The sequence below is a fragment of the Phoca vitulina genome, unplaced genomic scaffold, assembly GCF_004348235.1.
Source record: "Phoca vitulina isolate PV1807 unplaced genomic scaffold, GSC_HSeal_1.0 scaffold10, whole genome shotgun sequence".
Taxonomy (NCBI): Eukaryota; Metazoa; Chordata; class Mammalia; order Carnivora; family Phocidae; genus Phoca; species Phoca vitulina.
In genome coordinates this window covers 46,296,535-46,318,445 of record NW_022589713.1, presented here as the reverse complement: position 1 = coordinate 46,318,445, position 21,911 = coordinate 46,296,535, and the positions used below count along the sequence as shown (strand labels likewise).

The 21,911-nt window shown below is 48.0% G+C and overlaps 1 protein-coding gene across 2 annotated transcripts in view; it reads left to right on the top strand.

The window, feature by feature from the left end:
* The window catches only part of ITGA9 (integrin subunit alpha 9), a 330,110-nt gene that overhangs the window by 254,697 nt on the left and 53,502 nt on the right, over positions 1 to 21,911 (top strand). For both annotated transcript variants that reach the window (XM_032408998.1, XM_032408999.1), the window contains exons 21-23: positions 6,085 to 6,174; positions 8,313 to 8,421; positions 13,376 to 13,483. In XM_032408998.1, the coding sequence (XP_032264889.1) occupies positions 6,085 to 6,174; positions 8,313 to 8,421; positions 13,376 to 13,483 (307 nt within the window). The remainder of the gene's footprint in view (positions 1 to 6,084; positions 6,175 to 8,312; positions 8,422 to 13,375; positions 13,484 to 21,911) is intronic.

The following is a 21,911-nucleotide window of genomic DNA, read 5'->3' as shown; positions in this document are numbered from 1 at the left end:
TAAAGACCCTCAGGATCTGGGGTACAGAGTGAAGCAACGGGCTCAGCTTTATGGAACTAAAGCCCCACCACCACCACCAGCATGGTCACCCTTGAAATGAGGGTGCTCAACCCAAGCCTTCCTTTGACGAGGACAATGCCCTCAGGAGCTGAGAAGGAGCTCCTCGTCCCACATTCTGAATTATAAAGAATGCCGTTTCCCAGACTCTTCAGATGAGCCAGGTTGGGGCCAGCCTGTTGGGGTGATGTGCTGTACAGAATAACAGGGGCACTGGCTCAGCTGTCTCTGGCCCCCAGAGAGAGCAAGGAGTCATGCTTTGGACCACTCTGCCCACTCCCTTGCACGATCATCAAGTGATTGCCACGGGGAAAGGACCAGGCCAGGGCTGAGAGGGATCGTGGATGAGTGAGAGCGAGTCTTGCATCCCAAACCATCTCAAGAAGGCTTCAGTCTAGAGATGGAGGCAGACACACAGCTTCCTACAGGGGAGGAAAGAAGACCTAGCCCAGGGCAGGCATGCTTCACTCATTCAGTCTGCAAATGTTTGAGCCCTTCCCACAAGCCAGGCACTGTGTAAGATGTTGGCAAAGTCCCTACTCTTGGGGAGCGAGTGTGCTGGGGGCAGGGGGATAGATAATGAGCAAGTGAATATATAACATCAGCGGGAGCCAGGAGTGTGCCCATTCATCCGGCAAGCGTGACGCATTCGCTGGCAATCACAAAGCATCTTTTTTGTGTCCTGTACTCTCTTTAAGCCCACTTGGTGGGATTAATCTTTTCCCTGTCTTGGGGGGAGGGGGATGGTCTCGGACAGTCCTGTGCATTCTCAGGTCTCTCTTGGGTAATGCAGAGCTCTGCCATCACTTCAAGTCTCACAACAGATTCACAAAACTATGATTAAGGTGTCCCCTGCAATCATCAAAACTTGGTTTAAAGCGAAGGCTTTCTCCCTTTGGTGAGGGTGAGCTGCAGAAGGGAAGCCTGCCTCTCTCTCAGGAACAATCTTGCTTTCCTGCAGTGGTTCTGCTGCTGTGTCCCGCCACCCCCCCCCTCAATTCCCCTGGGAGAGTTCCTGAGTGCCCCCCGCCCCCACCAGGCTCACAGCAGGTCCTGTGGGAAGTGTGAGTCAAATAGAAAAGTGCTCACTCCCCTTAACCGGTAGGAGCACTCCCAGGGCCGCATGGGTATTCCAAGCTGACTCTTACCTTTGGATAGCCAGCCCCCAGCTGGGCCTGCGAGTCCCTCATCCTGTCCTCCAACCTCAGCCTCTTGCAGCCAGACACCCACCCCTTCAACTTCTGCTGCTGAGACCGTGCCCTCAGGGACAGGACCAAAGGTGACCTCACACCGGCTATCGCATATAGGTGCCACTCAGTAGCCTCTGCCCTGGCGGTCTCTGGAAATGCCGGGATTCTTGCATGTCCCCTTCTCTTTCGCTGGGCCAAGAGAGGGAAAGCCAGCAGCCCTCCCCTCCATTCCCTGGGCAGCACCCCCCACCCCACCGTGCTGATCAAGATGCCCTGAAGTGTGCTTTAAAGGGCAGACACCCTCCCCCCACACCCTCCCCCAACACTTCTCTCTCTAAAAGCTGTTTCTCAGAAATCCTCCTTTCTCAGCTCTGTTACATCCTTGATATGACATCTCGGGTTTTCGCCCTGAGCCGTAGTAAATCCTGGTCTGGTGCTTTCCTCTGAATCTGGCATCCCTTATACCTCAGCCAAAACGTGCATCTGAACCAACATACTGTCGTACTCACCCCCTGAGTGATTCCTGAATTTTCACAAAAACACCAATTCCCCAGAGTCTTGGACTGAGATTCTTCCCAAGCCCTGCATCTTTCAGTTCTCTGTGATCTGTTCTGGTCCCTCACTAATGGCTTTGCCCTCAGGTACCCCCTCTCCGTCTCTAGCCGCCGGGCATCTGGGAAGCTCAGGTCGGTCCCCAACAAGTACAACGCGACAGTGGCCTGCAGCCACGTCTGTGGGATGCAGACACAAAGAAACTCTGATTTCATCTCCCACTGCTCTTTAATTTTGTTTTCATTTGAGGCCTTCCTCAGTCTCGACGTTATTTAAAGCTCACAGAATTAAGATTCCCTTTCCCTTGGGGATGACTGATGCTGGAAGCATACATTATCAGAGCTCCCTCAATCCACAACCACAACCGCATATTTTGGCTTCAGTGTTGCTTTCTGTATTTTGCTTTTTTTTTTTTTTTTTTTTAGCATTATCACAAATATTTTAGAGAATGTTCTCTCTCCTAAAAATAAGAGCACAGCACATCACAGTGTGTGTTTGGCCTTCTTTACCCTGTGTTATTGCATCCAGCTTCCACTCCAGAGCTGATGGCTTTCTGGCTTTTAGTTCAGCACTGGTTGAACTTACAGAACACACACTAAGCATATGTAAAAAGTTGGCGTGAATAGCAACAGCCGTGATTGTTCAAATACAGCCCAGCAAGCTCAGAAATCCTGCACAGCTTTCTAGCGTGGCAAGGGTGGCCTGCCGTGGGGTGCTAGCATTTCAACACAGATCACATTTGGCTGGGCTTGCAAGCTTGGAAATCGTGTGAGACTTGGTTATTTCTTATTCATCCTGTTTCAAGATCCCATAATTCACGTTCACAAAAAACATGACTGTGATCTAATAGAAATACATAGAAAGCGTAGAGAAGGTGGACTTCGTTTCCATTGCCAGAATCCAGAAGGGCCTCCTTGGGGAGATAGCATTTAAACAGAGGAGTCTGTTTTCAGGCTGAAGACACAGAGGCACAGTGCTGAGAAGGTACACAGGTCAGCCTGCTCTGTGACAACCAGGTGGGTGGTGGGCACTGTGGGGAACTGGGGATTCGTGAGCCATCTCTGGGGGGGGTGGGCATACAGGGCAGCAGAAGATGGGCTGACAGAGGAGATCGGGCTGGGCCATGGAAGGCCCATGTAGCCTCAGAGTCTGCACTACATTCCAGAGGCAGAAAGTTTGTGAAGAGGGAAGTGATGCATGTAACAGTTTGCCCACAGAGCATGAGCTTGTTGAATTTCATAAAGGGAGGCAAATGGCCAATCAAACCTGGAAGTTCCTAATTCTCCTGCTGTTTCTTGGACACACAGAAAACTCACTGTGGTTGGGCACATCCATTAGTGTGCTCTCTTGGGTCCTCCCCACCTGTGGCCGCCAATATTCCTGGGAAGGAACACTGGGGCAGGAAATAAGTGATAGGGAAAGAGGAAACTCCACCTGCTTCCCAACCCCGCCCAGGGCTAATCAGTGGTGTCAAGAGAAGGGGGAGCCAACACCACCAGGGTGAAAGCTCTATCTGTTAGAGTCACACGGCCGTAGACGCTGGCGGTGCCCATGGGAGTCACCTGGGGGGCTTTAAAAACCACCGATCCTTGGTCCACCCTGCAGAGGTTCAGATCGATTGGTCTGGGGTGAAATCTGGGCATTGGGATTGTGGAATAGTCGCATCAGGTGATCCTAATAAGCAGCCAAGGCTGAGAGACACCACTGCAGTCCCTGGCTCTATACCGGGCGTGTTTCCACTCAGCAAACTTCTGTTGAGCACATACTATTTATCAGATGCAACGCTGGGCACATAAGAAAATGCTAATCACTTACTAAAATCAAGAACATCCCCTTATGTGCACGAAGAGTGCTATGTCCCATCAGGGGACGCCTAGTATTGGCAGCTTAAATAATTAGCAGAATGTTCTAACATTGGAATCACGGACAGTAAGGAAGCTGTATTATATGTTAAACATGCCACAGAATATCTCAGGCACTCATTTCTTCCCAAATGTTGGTGAAAACCGGTCTTACCGCCCCAGAGGGCGGCCCCCAGCACTTGACTCCCTGCTCTGGCACAAAGATCCTTAAAGCTCCTTATCTTGAAAGCCACAGTTAAAATATCAATCGTTCCGTCCTCCCCGTCACCACCCTTTGAAGCTCTCCTGCCTACTGGTGGATTTAGGAGGACGTAAAGTTGAGCCTAAACAGTCCTCCAGAGCTCTCTCAGCAGCCTGGCTTTGCAGACCATGGGAACGCATCCCAAGTCACGAGCTTGCAGAGTGGCTGGAAGCCTTTTGATGTTTGGCCTCTGTATCTCAACTCTTCAGTTTCAGTCGGTCTGGAGCAGTCCCCTGATGACAGATGAGACTGTTGGGCCTGAGCTGCCAGCAGCCACAGGTGGCTGGACAAATGGCAGGGCAAGGGGTGGTGCCTCCATCAGGAACCAATTACTCAGACCCGGCGGGGTTGGGGGAGGGAGCGGGCCAGGGCGTTACCGGGCCCATCCATTCCATAGTCACCTCTGATCTGCCTCTAGCAGCGATGCTAAGGCTTTTATTGCCCCCCCTGGGGAAGGAAGGGCCAGGGAATCAGGCCAGGTGGGCACCTGACCCTGCTGCTTCTGCAGACTGCCCTCTGAGTGATGGATGTCCCGGCATATGCGGAAGACAGATGAGGAGTCAGGGTTCAGAGTCACAGAGCACCATTGTTTCAGAACAATAGGAGAAAGAAGGAGAGGGGATGTGAGCTGCTCTTTAAGTATTGTTGCATTTAGCACTTGCTGGTGGGAGAGGAAGACAGTGGGGGCAGTGGGAGGGCAGGGAGCAGGCAGGAACTCTGCAGGGGGTCAGGGAGTGGGCCAGGGAGCTGTACCCAAACCTCAGTGGGTCTTGGGGCCACTACATTCCACCCCTGGAGGATGAACTTGGCTTCCAACTGGGATGCCACATACATGCCATGTGGTAGAACCAACTAGAAGTGCTGGCTCCCGCAGCTTGCACCCTACGGCCCTGTCTTTTCCCAAGGCAGTACTTCCACGGAATAATAATCACAGTCTTCTTGGAAATGTATCAAAATAGTAAAAGGAAGCTAGGTCTTCTCTCTCCTCCTCTTCCTCCTCCCTTTATTCTCTTTTTCCCCTCCCCCCCCCCCCCCCGCCCCCCCCCCCCAACAACCTCCCAAATCTGGTATCAGATTTGGAGAAGGAATCACAATGGCAAAGCCCTAGTTTGGGAGTCTGACTGACCTGGTTTGTTATGGATCCTTGGGCAAGTTCCCTAATCTATCTGAGCTGCTCCTTACCCGTCAGAGGCAGGCAGTCCCCCACCGTTCTAGGGTTCCTCTGAGGACCCGGTGAGACCATGCTGTGCAGTGTGCCGGGCACAAGGCAGCCACCCAACAGCAGCAGCTTCCTTGCACTCCCCTTTCCAGAAAGACCCCAACAGTCCCCATTCTCCGCTTTCTCACTCCAAAGGGGATGCCTGTCTCTGGACGTACTGCAGCCAGAAGTCTATAGGGGAGCTCCCTTGGTCTTTATGATGACGGGGTTGGTCAGGGCCTCTCTCCCAGGCCTGGCTGGCTGTCCATGGAGGGCGGGTGGTGCCTCCAAGTGGGAAATGGCAGCTCAAGTCCAGCAAACCCCTTCCCAGCTGCGGGGCCCTAACCTTGCCGGTCCATTCTTCATGAAACAAGCACTTCTAGAAGTGGCACGTGCTGTTGGTGCCCAGCCATAACCATTCAGCACTCATCTTTCCCCTGCACCCCCCAGACAGCTTCCCAGCTCCCAGCACCTGCCACTCTGCCGAGGCTTTATCTTGGGTGCATGGTACGGGTGCCAGCAAATTCATGCTCCCTGCCCCCTAGGGGCAGATCTCAGCAGTCGTGGATAAAGTCCTGCCTCCCATGGGAAGACCGAGAGGTGTGCTGGGAAGACCCAGATGTGCACGCTGCCTCCCAGATGTCTCCAGCGAGTCCAAACTCAGTTGCCCACAGCACTGACCTCCTGGATTACATGCCTTTTTTGCCTTCATTCCCTTCCCTGTCTCTTCTCCACTCCCTGCTGGTGTCTCCTGGGGTCGCCTCCCCGGCCCACTGCTTGTACTCCTGTCTTTGGGAGGGGATCACAACTGAGACAACAGAGTGCCCACCGTGCCCCTGCACAGGGACCAGAAACAGAACCGAGGGTACATCAGGTGCACAGCCGGCCCTTGGAGAGTGACAGATTGAGGTCTAACACGGAACAATGAAGCCTGCTGCGGGGTAGCCAGCACTGACCAGCACTCACCCCTCTCTTCCCGTGCAGTGGCAACGTGGAACGCTCTGAGTCCCTGCATGACAACAGCCTCATGCTGACTGTGCCGCTGATGCATGAAGTGGACTCGTCCATCACTGCGTGAGTAGCCGGTCCTGGGTCGCCAAATCTCAGAGGTGCCCCGGGGTGGAGTGCTGTGTTTTTCTTGTATTTGCACGTGTAGCCAGGAGTTTCTGGCCTCCCGGTTCCCCTTCTTCCCAGCTTTGAAAACACAGGGCAAAGCTTTAGCTACCAGCTCATGCCCTCCTCCCGCCTTGTTTTCTCCCCTTTCCCAGCTACCCACCAACCTGCTGGGTGGCACAAGAAGTTTGATGACAAGGCTAAGCCCCAGAATGTCTTTGAGCATTCTGTACACTTTTATGTGCCTATATGCCCAGCACCCACCCCTCCAGAGGGCCATGATTCCTGGGATTCAAATCTCAGCCAAATGCTGCCGGGCCAGAAGTTACAGCCAGATGTCTCCCAAGGCCCTGGTGGCCTTGCAGAAAAGCTCGCCTTTCTGATTAGCTACGCGGCCAGGGCTGGCCTTGCATGTTTCTTTAACCCCTTCTGCAGAGCCAGCGGCAGCTCTGCCTGATGTCAGAGGTGGGCAGGGAAGGAGGACGACGGGGCACAGCATGTGCTGGGTCAAGTCCACGGCTGCTCAGTGCCGCTGGCCTAGGAAGGCAGGGCTGCAGGCTGCAGGGGCCCGACACAGCTTGGGCGATTTTCAGCCAAAGCCCAGGCCTGGGAAAATGAGAACTCAGTTCCTGTTTCTGGCTTCAAAAAACAGAGCACATACCTCTTTGATAGTGGAAAAAGGATTTGCACAATTAGTTTAGATCAAATGAGGACCCATTGAACCCCTGCCCCAAACGCGAGCTGAACTTTCTGGGGGTTCACAGTTTCTCATTTTTCACTCTTCGAGTTCTTCTGGGTCCCAGCCTTGGCTAGAAGCAGCAAGGTTAATACGTTGCAGAAGGAGTCATTCTGCAGTAGCTCACACGCAGCTGGGCGCCGGAATGAGCCTCTGGATGTTTCCTGCACTCTGGGCCTTTTTCCTCACGTTCTCCAGACAGGAGGCATCAGTGGAATATATTTGCAAATTAGCATAGATTTGCCTCTGTTCATGGCTCTATTTTTAACCATGTGGTTTATTTACTTGTCTCATCAGAGGTATGGTGAGAATGCAGCCTGAACCAAACCCTGTCCCTGGCGGGGGGGGGGGGGGGGGGGGGGGGAGGGGTAGAAAACACTTGATCCTGTTGTCAGGCCCTAGGAAGCCTCATTATTGAGGCGTTAACAGCCCCCAGTGAAGCCATCCATCAAACACATGAGTCAACCTCTGATCTTTCTGGGAACATAAAACAAGGCTGGTTTAAACGAACCAGTTCTTGCCATCCGATAACACTGGGAACTCACGACGTTTCTAAAATAATACATTTAAGTTGAAAGTAGAATTTCTGTCCATTCAGACTTGGTACCGAAAATCTTACATGACTGTGTCTGGACACGTGAGCAGCTTCTAGAATCTAACCTAGAATCCATTCTTTGGGAATTTAAGTGAGTCCGGGCTTGGTCTCATCTCGGGCTTGTTCGTATGGACAGTGTTGAAAAGCATTCACTACAGACTGAGCTTGAATTCTTAATCACATCTTCAGTAGCCACGGTTTGAAATCTGAAGAAAAATGCTATCATTGAACAGACCCAACTTTTAATACCTGATTTCTAGTGGTTTTGGTAGTCTGACAAATTTAAATTTTTTAGTGAATTTGTCACAGAGCGGGGTTTAGGATGTTAAATATATAATTCATTTATATTTATTTCTTAAAAACTTGCCATAATCTTCCTCGGTCCACAAAATGTTTTTGAAATGATAGAACATGTATAATTCTGTCATCCAGTTTTAAAAAAACAAAACCTGAAATCGAAGCTACCATTGTCTTCCTCCTCATTTTAGAAATGTAATCCCAGTACCTATTTATATATGTAGCTTATTGGAGTTGACCTAAGATGAGAAGACATTCCTGGAAACTTCTGTTTAGGAAACATAGGTCTGGCTGTGTCCATTTATAGGACGAAGAAGTAACAATTCCAGAAGGGAAGGGTTTGGTGAAGACACTGGAGGGAACAAGGTTCTAGATTAAACAGAGACAGATGTTTGGGTTCTCAGGACAGCTGTGACCATGGGTTGCTTGACCGAGATTTAGGATGATGGATTAAATGCTTTCCTCTTTCAGAATCATGTCTCCAACCTCCTTTGTGTACGGCGAGTCTGTGGATGCCTCCAACTTCATTCAGCTGGATGACCTGGAGTGTCATTTCCAGCCCCTCAACATCACCCTTCAGGTACCCACCCCTGGAGACGGTCTCTGTCACTCGTGGCAACAGAAGGGCCCACGGGGATAGGTCTTCTACTGAAAGGCAGCTAAAGAGCCAGGCTCTTTCCAGGAGAAACTTGTCCCAGCCTGGTTGGCTGGAGTGTAGTATATGTGTATATGTGTTTTCTGTAACCACACAAAATTAATCCCTTCCCTGTCTGGTACTCTGTTGTGTAGATCCCTCTGCTTCTCAGCTCTTGGAAGGAACACTGCATGATAAACACCCTCTTTCCCCAAGAAGGCCTCTGGCCAACATCCCAACCCAAATGGCCCCAAAGGGCCCCTTTCAGTTCTCCGTCATTATTCACCTTATGGGCAGGGCAGTCCCGTGCACTTGCCATGTCCTCTCTCTCCTGGGGCTCTCCGTGCCGACCCCGCCTGGACCCCACTCCTCCCGCAGAGGGACAGGCATTCAGAATAGCAGAGCAGTGTGAGAATAGAGAATGCATATACTCCCCAGGGGAGGCAGCATGCTGCTCCCTCACAGAGCCATGGCTGGCTCTCCCCAGTCACATAAGCATCATTTTCAGCAGGTCCACTCCGTGTGGACCCTGGACATCATGAAGAACACTCTTCCTTCTCTAGGCCAGGGTGGGCAGACATTTTCTGTAAAGGGCCAGCAGGTGAGTATTTTAGGCTTGGCAGGCCATATACTGGCTGTAGCCACTGTTCAGCTACGCTGCCGACGTGCCAGAGCAGCCGGAGGTTATGCACAAACGAAACTGAGGTGATGGGCGCCGAATTCGGGATTTTATATTATCCTCGCATGTCATGAAATGTTACTCTTTTTAAAAATATTTTTCCAACCATTTAAAAATGTAAAACCATTCTTAGCTTGCAGGCTGTGCAAAAACAGGGGCCGGACAGATTTGGCCTGCAGGCCACAGTTTGCTGAGCCCTGCTGTGAAGTATAAATTCTCAGGCCAGCACTGTTCAACATGAGCATCTTTGCATGTTAAGCTAGAAGGACCTCAGCCTCATCCAGTCCCTTGTCCTCAGTTGACAAGAATGGGTCAGGCTCGTCCTGGACAACCCGGTGTGCCCAAGCATTCCACCAGGAGCTGTTGATGAAGTGAAGGAGATGGGCCTGGCTCACCCATGGTGCCCTCTAACCTACGTGCAACATCTCTCCGTTCCAGCTCCCAGAGCTGTCCCCTGCCTCTTCCCCATTCCTCCCCATGGAGAAGGTGGTTTCCTGGTCTGGCATCGACTGCTGTGGCCAATAATGACTATTTTCTTTCCCTGTGGCCACTCCTAGGTGGACCGAGGGGATGAGACATAATCATGGGGTGTGGGTCCAGAGAAAGAGGCAGCGAGACATTTGTGGGCTCTCACAAACAATGGTCTCCCTCTCTCTAAAGTATTCTCCCAGGCAAGAGACCTCTGAAACCATGATTGGAGAACACATGTCCCCAGCTCGGAGAGAAGGCGCCTCCTGACCAGCTAAGCCCCTACTGTGACACCCTATGCTCAGTTTCCAGGGAAAAGGGGAAGATGGGGTTAGACCTGCTTTTGAGACCTCACAGTGATCACTGTGAGTAGGACCTCTGTGTTTCTGAACTGCTGCTCAGAAGTAGTTTCTTTTTCCCCACTGCTTTTTGCAATTGGATAGAAAACAGATAAAGACCAGATGGAGTGATTTCATTTAAATCACTTTAATTTTAATTACTTACCCACTCTTGGAGTTTTTGAGGTATCTTACAACAAAAGATACAGTCCAGAAAATGATTCAGAAGGGTTCAAAGGACACACACCATGTAATGAAGAAGGTATAGGTGTTAAAGGAGAAGGCAAGGAAGAGTCGGAGTTATACCAGAGATCCAAAAATCTTCTTACCACCCTCTAGAAAGGAAGGGAGGGAAGGGAAGGGAAGGGAAGAGGAGAAGGGAGGGGAGGGGAAGGGGAAGGGAAGGGAAGGGAAGGAAGATAGAAAGATCAATCTTGAGGGCATATGGTTAAGTCTGTTTCTCTGAAGGCATCTTTACAGGGAGCTTAAAGTTTGGTATTCAAGCAAAGAGCTTTCTTCACATCTGACCTGACCTAGGATACAGGCTAGAGAATGGGGCCAGGAATGAGTGATGGGCATGCCCCTTAGATAAACCTCTTGATTATCAGTTTGCCTGAGGAAGTACACAGCATTCCGTTCAGGATTAAGAGAGTCCGCTGGGTCCGAAAGATGGATAGTGTATGTCATTGATGGAAAGGAGATCCTCTTGTGTCAGCAAAGCTGACTGTTTGCTTGAGAATGCTCTGATGACTCATTTTCTGATACAATCGTCATTATTTTGACTGTCATGCAGGAGGGCCATGGGCCAGGTTGACAGTGATAATGACCAAGAGATGGATCTAGTTGTGGAGTGTGGGATCAGGAATGTAGATAAAACTTTCCTATATGTCCTTACTCTGGTAGCATCACTCCTGATGAAGAGCACAGGACTTTCCACATACAGTGATTTTTTTGCCTTTTAAAAGCTGGTATTCAACAAGCTATGAGATGGTTTAAAGACTTCACTGCAGATGCAGATGGGAGAAAGGCAGAAATACTAGTCTTTGGCCTGGTTCCTACATTCCATCAAAGTTTTCTTAACAGCAACATGATAATGTGCTGACCATTGATAGGCTTTTTTTTTTTTTCATCAAGAGTCCATCATTTTTCTTACCTGAAAAAGAACGATGAAAAATAATGCAGTTGCTGCTCAGGAACATATGCGGAGAATCAAATGTTAAGACATGTGTTAAGAATAAATGAATATGGTAACACGGGCTCTCTCACCCGGCTGGCTATAGTGAGTGAAAGTGTGCAAAGCCAACCCACTCTCTTCTTTCCTCCCCCACCTCCTGCTTTCGCTGGGATTTCCCAGACATGTCAGTAGTTATCTTTGCAATTCTGTGCTCTCATGTTTCACTTCAAATTAGTTATTTCAGTTGTGGTTAGATATTCCTTCCTTCTCTTGTGACTCAGCGTTGTTGTCTTTGGTGAATTTTGTTCTTTTTGAATCAAGGGTTGGCAGGGACCCCTCGTCCGCTCCATCATGTTTTTGTGCTTTGAAGCAGAACCCGACTATTGCGAAAAATGAACACATGCTTTTCTAGGGAAGAACTGGCTGCAGCCTAGATCCTTATACGTTCTGTCGGGTGTGAAGACCTGGCTGTATTTCCATTCACCTCCCAGCTTTGCTCTGTTGACCCCAACTTCAGAGATGCCTTGAATGCCTGATTTCTCTCTCTAGCCCCCAGGTCACAGAGCAAGCATCCAGGTTCTTCTCTCTCTTGCTTCACCCATGTTTTTTTAAACAATAGCATCTTTTTTGGGATCTCATTTACCTACCTTGAAGCTCACCCATTTAAAGCGTACAGTTCAATGACTTTTAATGTGTTTATAGAATTGTGCAACCATCACCATAATCTAATTTTAGAACATTTTCATCACCCCTAAAAAGGAACTCCATACCCTTGAGCAGTCACTCGCTACATTAGTTTCCTCCTGGGCTGTAAGAAATTACCACAAACTCAGGGGCTGAATACAATAGAAATGTATTACTGTGTAGTTCTAGTGGTCAGAAGTCCAACATGGGTCTCACTGGGCTAAAATCAGGGTATCAGCAGGCCTGGGTTCCTTTCTGGAGCCGCTAGGGGAGAATCTGTTTTACCTTTTCCAACTTCTTCTCCAGACTGCTACACTCTTTGACTCAGGGTCCCCTTCACCTTCAGAGCCAACAATGGCCAGCTACATCTTTCTCACAGTCCACCTCCCTGATTCTGACGGTCTCCCTCTTCCCTGTATAAGGACCCTTGTGATTACATTACACCCACCTGACTCGTCCAAGGTAATCTCTTCATTTTAAGGACTACTGAATAGCGACCTTAGTTCCCCCTTGCCATGTAGCATATTCACAGGGTCCATGGATTTGGGGATGTGGACATCTTTGGAGGCCATTCTTCTGCCAACCATATCCCCCTACTCCAGCCCCAGGCAACCCCCAATCTACTCTCTGTCTCTACACATCTACCCATCTTTTTTATTCTCCTTCATATTCCATTTCTTCCTTGAGTTTCATGCTCAACCTTTGCTCCATCTCCTTTCCCTTATCTGTCTCTTGGTGGCTGCCATCTTTCTCTCATTTCTCAGGAGAGGATGGGCCAATGGAGACAGAAAACAGGGAGGACGGGGGGGATGAGAAGGTAAAGTTTTACAGGACCAAATGCTGGGGCAGAAAAAAGGTGCACAGAGGTCCTCAAACAGGATTAGCAAGGGATTAGCTGTAAGTTACAGAGAAACCCGATCATCTGGATCGTATGGTAAGAACAGCCCTTTCTGTAAGTTACACCATTTGGCTTGGGGACAATCTACTTTGTCTTCTCAGTTATCTCAAACTGTAAAAGGCAGAGCTTGGACCAGATTAGTGCTTCTCAAAGTACAGTTCCTGGGCCAGTAGCATCAGCATCTCCTGGGAACTTTTACTAGAAATGCATATCCTTAAGTCCCCTCACCGTCCCCCACCAGATCTACTTCAGAAACTCTGGGCATGACCCTCCCCCAGTATATGTTTTAACAAGCCCATCTGGTTATCCTGATATATGCTAAAGTTTGAGAACCACTGGACCACATTATGTCTATATTCCCACCAAGTGTAATAGTCTATGAGTAATTTCTAGGTATGTAAAAAGAAATATAATTTTTAGCAGGAAGAAGGCAAGAACATGATGAAAGGGAATAAGGTAATTTGAAAGTTTGGGGGTTTTAAATTCGTATTGGAAGGATTTCTGTTTCATTAAAGTCTGCCGTTATTCGATATTTCAGTACACTTGAAGTCATGACCTTTTGGATCCTAAACCCTACAGTCTGTGGAAGTATCTACTGCATGCAATGAAATGAAGGTCTGTATTTCTATTAAAATGTGCTGTGTGTCTCACACCCACAGGTCTATAACACCGGGCCAAGCACCCTTCCTGGGTCATCTGTCAGCATCGCTTTCCCCAGTCGACTGTCATCTGGAGGTGCAGAGATGTTTCATGTCCAGGAGATGGTGGTGAGTTCTTGCTTGTCATCACTGTTGCTTTCAGACTTGAACCAACCCATTCACATTCTATACAAACTACCCTGAGGGCCCAGAAAGTTCAATTCATTCTAACCTTTGGAAACATACCTGGAGAAGCCAGGAGACCCTCAACACCTGAATTTCGGCTCTGAGACACTTTGGTTAATGTCATAAGAAGACCTCTCTGGGGATGGAGAAGGGTTGGTTATGAACATGACTTCTGGGATGGACTTTTGTGGCACAGGGAACTCCTGGCAACCTTAGGTGTATCTGATTGCATTTTTCTGAGGGGAAGATCCACAGTATACATGAAGATTCTCAAAGGGTCACTGAGGCCTGGAGGATGAAGGATTAGTTCATAAGATGGAAGTGTAGATTGAAACTCAAGTTTATATCCTGAATATGCAGTTCTACTCAATCCTGAGTCCACTGTAGATTTTGTCTCAGGGGAAGCTTGACTATTAGTATGTGATTGTTCCTGCCCACCTCCTTGAAACAGTCTCTGTGGCTTCCATGACTTCACGTTCCCTTGGTTCCTCCTTTCTTACTGGCTTTTCTCCTCATCTCCCCAACATCAGTAGGGCTCAGGATTGCCTTCTGTCTGCGCTCAACCTCCAAGATGTCACCCAGACTCGTGGCTTTATATTCAGCGTGTACTGATGACATCAGATATTCCTCTGCAGCCCAGACCTCTCCCATGAAATCCAGACTTTGATAGTCAACCACCTTCAGGCCATCTCTACCTAGATGCCTGACAAATCTCGATCTTATCCAAAAGAGAACTCTCAGTGGTACCCTTCCAAACCTGCTTCTTCCACAGCCTTCCCCGTCTTAGCAAATGCCTACTCAGTCTTTCCAATTACTCAGGTCAGAGACCTTGGATCATCCTTGACACCTCTCTTCCCACATCTCACATCTGATCCACTGGCAGCCCTAATGTCTCCGCCTTCACAACAAATCAGAACATTACCATTTTTTCCACCTCCGTTGCCAGCACCCCATTCCCGGGAGACATCACCTGCCCTCAGTTATTGCAGGAGCCCCTCCCTGGTGTCCCTGCTTCTGTCCTGGCCCCCTGCAGTCTGTTCCTGGCCCAGCAGCAGAGTGAGCCTTCCAAAATGCAAGTCAGGTCATGTCACTCCACAGGTCAGACCCCTCCAATGGCTTACCCACCCCCCAGAGTCTTCCAGCACCCCAGCTGGCCCCACCGTCTGTCCCTGACACTCTCTGACTGCATTTCCTCCTCCTTTCCCATTCTTTCTTCCCCCAACATGCCATCCCTTACTGGTCCTAGAGCACAGCAGACACTCTCCCACCTCCAGAACTTGCACTCGATCTTCCCTCTACTCAGACACCCTTCCCTCAGAGAGCCACATGACCTCCTCACTCACCTCCTTCAGCTGTGGGCTCAAATCCCAGCTTCCCAGGGGCACCGTCTCTGCCCAGCCTCGGTCCCAGCATTCCTCGTGCCCCTTTCCTGCTCATAGTTCACCATCACCAGCTGACATTCCATGTATTTCCATATTTGACCAGTTTCTCTGCCTCCTCCTGGCCCCCTACAGTATAAGGACAGGGGTTTCTCTCTGCTCACTACTGTATCTCCAGGCCCTAGTACAATGCTTGGCATGTAGTATATGCTCAGTAAATATTTGTGGGCTGAAAGAAAAAAATCTACAGTATAAAACAGACTTGTTTACTCGGTCTGTGTGAATTCAGGAAAAATTTCATACCGTTAAGAATCACCTCAGAGTGGGACGCCTGGGTGGCTCAGTCACTTAAGCTCTACCTTCAGCTCAGGTTATGATCTCAGGGTCGTGGGATCGAGCCCCACATCGGGCTCCCTGATCAGTGGGGAGCCTGCTTCTCCCTCCGCCCTTCACCCCACGCATGCCCTCTCTCTCTCTCTGTCTCTCTCTCTCAGATGAAATCTTTTTTAAAAAGGTCTTTTAAAAAAAAAGCAGAAGTGCCTCAGAGTGCTTCACAGTCTCCAGTGGCTGGGTGTGAGGGTGACCCCTCCTGGGAAGGACTGGCACAGGAAGCTCGAGTGGGTCACTGCACAAGGAGAATGCATGCAGTCACGCTGAGAGAATCATGGGATCAGTGCTCTTCATATGGGCACGTGAGGGACAGCTAGCCACACAAAGGGGCAGTCTCTCCATTAATAGCTTAAAAATCGGGGCAGCAAGGCCAACGGCCCGTCACACATCTGAGCCTACCATTGAAGAGGATGCTGCCCACAGGAGGCACAGAAAGCATTATGTGACGGTGATAGCAGTGTCTGGAATTGCTGTCCTCGTGGCTCATGTGGCCTGAAAACCTGGACCACATGAAAGGTCAAATGTAGAGCAGGTCACCCTTCCTGAGTTGCCCACTCCGTCTTTTCCATCCCTCACGATATTCCACTCGTGCTCCATCAAGTGCCCGTGTCTGTGAGCTTTGCTGAAACCAAAGAAGAAAAGCCCCAGTGTTCTGTAACCGCAGCGTACCATGGTTTGCTTAGCATAAGGTTACACGTGCTCTTGTCTACCCTCTTAGATATTATTAATCATACCAACCATTCTACCTATTCCCCAGCGTCCGGCAGTATTTTCCTCTGGAGCATGCTCGGAGAGTTGTTCACAGAAATATCTATAGTGTTGTACAGAGAATTTTTTCTTCACGGACAAAATTATTTATTGAGCCAAACAGGAAATTTAAGTCACTCAGATTCTAAGGGTATCTCAGAACCGACTATCCCCCCTTTTCTCTCTACTAATCATCAGACCAAGGAAAAACCACTGGAATGGACTTTGGAACACATTTATAAATAGCTGGCTCACTTGGGAGGTATGAGAAGTGGTTTTCCTGAAGATTTGCAGAACTGCATGACTGTTCGTCTAGCTGAGTGGGCCCTCAAAAACCCAAGTGGTATCGGCTGGCTTCATTCCATTGTTTGAGTTCTCAGAAGCAAACCCTTTGGATTTTCAGGACTGTACTGAGAATTTTCACAAAGTCTATAATAGAATTCTCAAGAATGGCCAAGCCTTCAGTTGGATACACCAACCCATGGTCAGAGGCTTATGGCATTTTCACAGCATGGAAAATCCAACTCGCTGGCAAATCTCCCTAAGCAAGTAGTGAAGACTGGCTTACTGTGACACTGGGAAAGCAAAGTTGATGTGTGGTGCCATGCAGTGATGAGGCAAGGGTCCCCAGGTACTTGTTTCAGGCCAGTAGGCAGCACGCCCTCTGCCCTAAAGCCCACAGAGCTGAGAGCGAGGGGGTCCTGCAGCTCAGCAAGTTCCCAGCCTCAGCCCGTCCCTTCCTCAGCAGAGCCTGAGGATGCTCACTGGGGCGGGTGGGGCTCCTAACACTCATGCCATTCTCCACTTTGGCCTTCTGGGACTTGGAATGGAGCGGGGCTTTCCTTCAGGAGTTTTGGGTGGCTTGGTGCCAGTTGAACTTACTCCTTTTGGGAGAAACCAGTCCTCATAGCCCTTACTGCACCAGGAGATGCCCCTACTGCCTGGTGGCATTCCCTCCCCACCCCACTCTCAGCACCACCAGTCTGTAGTCTTGGACAGGCTACTGAGCAGCCAGCCACCAGCGACCTATTAAGCCAACTGAAGCCCAGGGGCAGTTGAGAAAGGGCCCATCTGTCATCCCTCCCCACACCCTGTGGGCCCCTCAGATTGTTTCTCTTGCTCTCACAGTGCCCTTGGTATCTGTTTTACCTGTGGTCATCATCCGTATAGAATGCTAAGGGTGGGCATGCTGTTCCCACAAGTCCTGGGCCATCACCCCACCTATAGCCCTGAGCCTGTGGCACAGTTTTCCAACTCTTGGTTCAGAATTCATCCAGACACCTCTGAGGCTGCAGCTGTGATCCCTGGGCAGGACAGACCTGCCTCTAGGTTGCACCAAAGACTCTTTTTTTTTTCCTGGAGGGTTTCTTAAGGTCCAGCTGCCTGTGAGTGGAGAGTGCCTTTGCTCGCATGGGAGAGATTTTTCTAGGGAGCCTAAGGAGGTGTGACCACTTCCTACTCCTGGCTATGGTTCATGATCTTTCCTTATAGCAAATGTCCTAAGCCCCTCCACCCTGCCTGTGTTCTATTTAGAAACCGAGCCATAGCGTGGTCTGAGAAAAGACTGTTAATTTCCATTGCCTCCCACCCATTGGGGTTGTGCGGCACCCTGTCGGGACACATGGACTTCCCTCTGCATAGCAAAAGTGTGGGCAAGCCACTGTGAATATGGAAGCCAAGTTGGAATAACCATGAAAGAAAGTGTGCAAGAGGGGAGAAATGACAGACTTCTTTAGTCTGTGTAAGACAAAATCATTGCAAATCATAAATCATTCTGGATTTCTTCTGCAAACACTGGCAGAAAAAGCACCCATTATGTGCCAGGCTCTGTAAGACAAATAAGTCACACAGCACTCCCAGAAAGTCAGTCGTGCAGGAGAGCGACCTAGAAAACGTCATTGCAATACCATGGAACAGACGCAGTCATAGGGGCATGCCCAGAACCAGGGACAGTACAAAGGTGCAAATCCCACCCTGGGAAGGGCACAGGAAATGCAGACTCTCTGAGTCAGGGCTTAAGAGGATGTGTAGTAGTTCATCGGAAGAACATGTGAAGGGGAGAACATTCCAGACAGAGGGAAAGGTCACTAGTTGTAAGTATTCAATGGAGGTAGGATCTGGTCCTCGATTCTCTGTGCCCTAGCTCTTACACAAATAGGCAAAGGTAAGCATTCTTTACACCTTCTCCAGAGTATACTGCAGTTAGATATCTGGGCAGTGTGACAGGAAGTACTACATCACAGTCATTTCCTGTGACAGTTGGTAAGTTAATCATTCCTTCTGGGGTGCATCATTTCTGTGCGCTTGTGGATCTGCTCCTTCATTTCTCCTGACTTAGAAATGGGGAAGGCCAAGCCCGCTGATACCAGAGGCTGTCTAAGCACACATGGATGTGGCCAAGAAATGACCCTGGGCTGCCGCAGAGGGCAGTGGCTTCTGTGGGCCAGACAGCCCATGCAAGGCAAGCCTTTGCTCCTTAGAGAAGGTTCCTGTTTCAAGTGAGGATATGACCCCTCACACAGCTTGATGAGAATGGGCCTGGGAAGTGTAATGACTTCACTTTGTTGTAGTCTCTCTGCACAGACGAGCCTTTTAGCAGAGCCCCTGGGCCCGGGCCTCAGAAAAACCAACTTAGCACATATGTCACAAGCTTTATGGCTTGTGGATGGGAGGCCATTGGAACTCAGATGGTCGTCCCACCGCAAAGTTATATGTAGCTATGAAACATATAAAGCAAAAGTTAAGTCTCACTCCCAAAGTATGAAGTTGAAGGGCAAGGATGGGAGGTTTGTCTCAAGACTCAGTCTTTTCTTGTTGACACTGAAAACCTGTCTGTGAACAGCTTTCTGATGCTGGAAGAGGAGGCTTTGGAGTTTGGCTCTTGTAAATATGCAAGAAGGAAGAAAGTCCTAAATGACAGCTTAAAGAGAGTAAAGGGCTGGAACTATATTCTAGGTGAAAGTCCAGATCTTTCGAAGAACTCTAGTATTAATCTAGAAGAGACATTAAATAAATGTCATTCCATTCTTTGTTCCTCCTACAAAACCATCTGAAAAAGTCTACCTCTCTGGCCAGCTCTGCCCTTGCTTTTGGGCAGCAGTTCTGAAGAACTGACCTGATTCCCAGGAGGTAAAAGAGTTTGGGAATGAGGGATGATTTTCCAAGGAGACACATCAATAACTTTGCCATAGGGCACCATTTAGGGTATTGATATCAATATGATGTTAATACCAGTGTCCATTAGAAATATATCTTAGTAAATTGTAAACCCCCCCTCCCACCCCATTCATGCAGGCACATCGGACAGGGCTGCCCATGATCTAATTCTGCCAAAATGAGTCAGTTGATATGGGACCCTCACTTAATTCGTGATGAGTCTATATCCCTGTAAAGGAAAGATGGACCTGATATATCAGTAACCACACAAAAGCTTAAACTTAGAAATGGAGGGCTGAATTGCTTTCCCCTGGGATGATTTGGGGAAGCTTCTTAATGAAAGTGGTGTCGGGACCATTAAATTGATCACATTTAATCAAAGAGTAAAGAATGAAGAAAATTTCTCCTAAATAACTGACAAAAAACAAATACCATTTACTGCTGTCCTGAGGCTTTAATGGCCTGTATTCATGTGCTGTCAAATTTAATCCACACAGCCTCTTCAAAGAGAGGTCATTATGCTAAGTTAAGGAACCAGGTTCAAAGACTTGCCCAGCATCACACAGCTGGTAAGCAATAGAGCTGGGTGTGTAACCAGGTCTGTCTGGCCCCAAAGCTCATGTGTTTCATACTGTATTCTACTTCACACCCCTCCGCGGAGTGCTGCCCGCTTCCCACTCACCAGAGGCAGACACAGTCAATAGAACAGACAGATGATGAACAGATCGCCAAGAATCACTCACTCAATGAGGAGCACCAACCCTAGGACAGAGAGGCACCAACTGCTATCAAAAGAATAACTGGAGCACCTGGGTGGCTCAGTCAGTTAAGTATCTGCCTTTGGCTCAAGTCATGGTCCCAGGGTCCTGGGATGGAGCCCCGCATCAGGCTCCCTGCTCAGCGGGGTATCTGCTTCTCCCTCTGCCTCCCCCTCCCCCCGCCCCCGGCTTATGCTCTCTCTTTCTCACTCACTCTCTTTCTCTCAAATAAATAAATAAATAAATAAAATCTTTAAAAAAAAAAAGAAAAGAAAAGAAAAACTAATACCAGAGGGTGTAATACTGAAGCGAACAGAAGATTTTAGAATGAGCAAGATTGGTGTCTTCAGAGAGATGCAGAAACAGTTTCCATAAAATAGAATAAGCTAGCATTTTATAAATTTAAAATTTTGATCACTCAAACAAAAACCTCAGTATATGAGCTGTGTAGTAGTGTGGATAGAAAAAAACAAAGCAGTGAGTTGGAAACTTGAGGGGTTTCCCAATAACATAGCACAAAAGGACCCTCCAAAAAAGCCAGTTAAACTTATTATTCCATTATTTTATAACAATTTGGAATGGAGATCCAAATGATCACAATATAAGAATTAGAAGGCAGGAAAAATGGAAGTGAAAGCAAGTCAAGATTCTTGTCTTATTTGTGGAAGAGTTTCTCTACCACTTAGCTCAAGACTTTGATAAAATAAAATGTTTAAATACATAAAAATTTTAATGGCTCCTTAGAAGAATAAAAATAATGTAGGACATCCAAACCACTAAAGAATTTTAAAGGAACTCATGAAGAAAAAAAAATAAATACACACACACACACGTTTATATATAATGTCAAGAATAAATCCAAACAAAATAACTATGAATGAAATAAATGCCCTAGTAAATGACAGACTGTCAGATTGGATTTTTTTAATCCAAACATAAGTTATTTATCAGAAATGCACCTTTAAAAATGACCTTAATGTATCCAAAAAAAAAAAAAAGGCAAATGCTAACAAAAAGAAAGCAAGTAAACAGGATTAATGGCAAACAAAATAGAATTGAAGCAAAAAACATCATTTAACAGGGCAAAAAAAAAAAATGCATTTCAAAATTACCAAAGACACAATCTGCTGATAATTTGTAATGTAAACAAACTTTTATGTAACCAACCACACAGCTATAAAACATATAAAGCAGTACCTGATTGAAATACAAGGAGTAATTGACAGTCACAGTCATTGCAGGAAAATTTATATACTTTCCTCAAATATCATCAGACAAGTAGGCATAAAATAATAAGTATTTAAATAATGGAACTAGCAATTGTGATCTCTTAGAGAGACAGACAGACACCAAGACAGAGTGAGTCAGCATGTCTGGATTTCAGTAGTGGTCCCCTGCTTACCAGCTTTTGGTAACCTTGAGGAAATTACCTAAACTCTCTAAGCTTATTTTCCTCATCTGTCAAATGGGCTAATACATTGTGAGGATTGAAGAAGCTAATGTATATGGAGCAATTTGTAGAGATTTTAATACATAAATAGGAAATGCACATTCTTTTTAAACATAGGCAAATATTCACAAATTACCCATGTATCACATCACAAAAGCAAACCTCAATAGAAATGTTAAAGTCAAAGCACTACAGGCCACCCTCTAAGACCACAGTGCATAAACTTGGAAGCTAACAACCAAAGTTAGACAAACAGCCAACCAAAAACATAACCACTTGGGGATATTTGAACACGATTTGAATTAACTTTTTAGATAAGAAATCAAAGAGGAGGGCGCCTGGGTGGCTCAGTTGGTTAAGCGACTGCCTTCGGCTCAGGTCATGATCCTGGAGTCCCGGGATCGAGTCCCACATCGGGCTCCCTGCTCAGCAGGGGGTCTGCTTCTCCCTCTGACCCTCCCCCCTCTCATGCTCTCTGTATCTCATTCTCT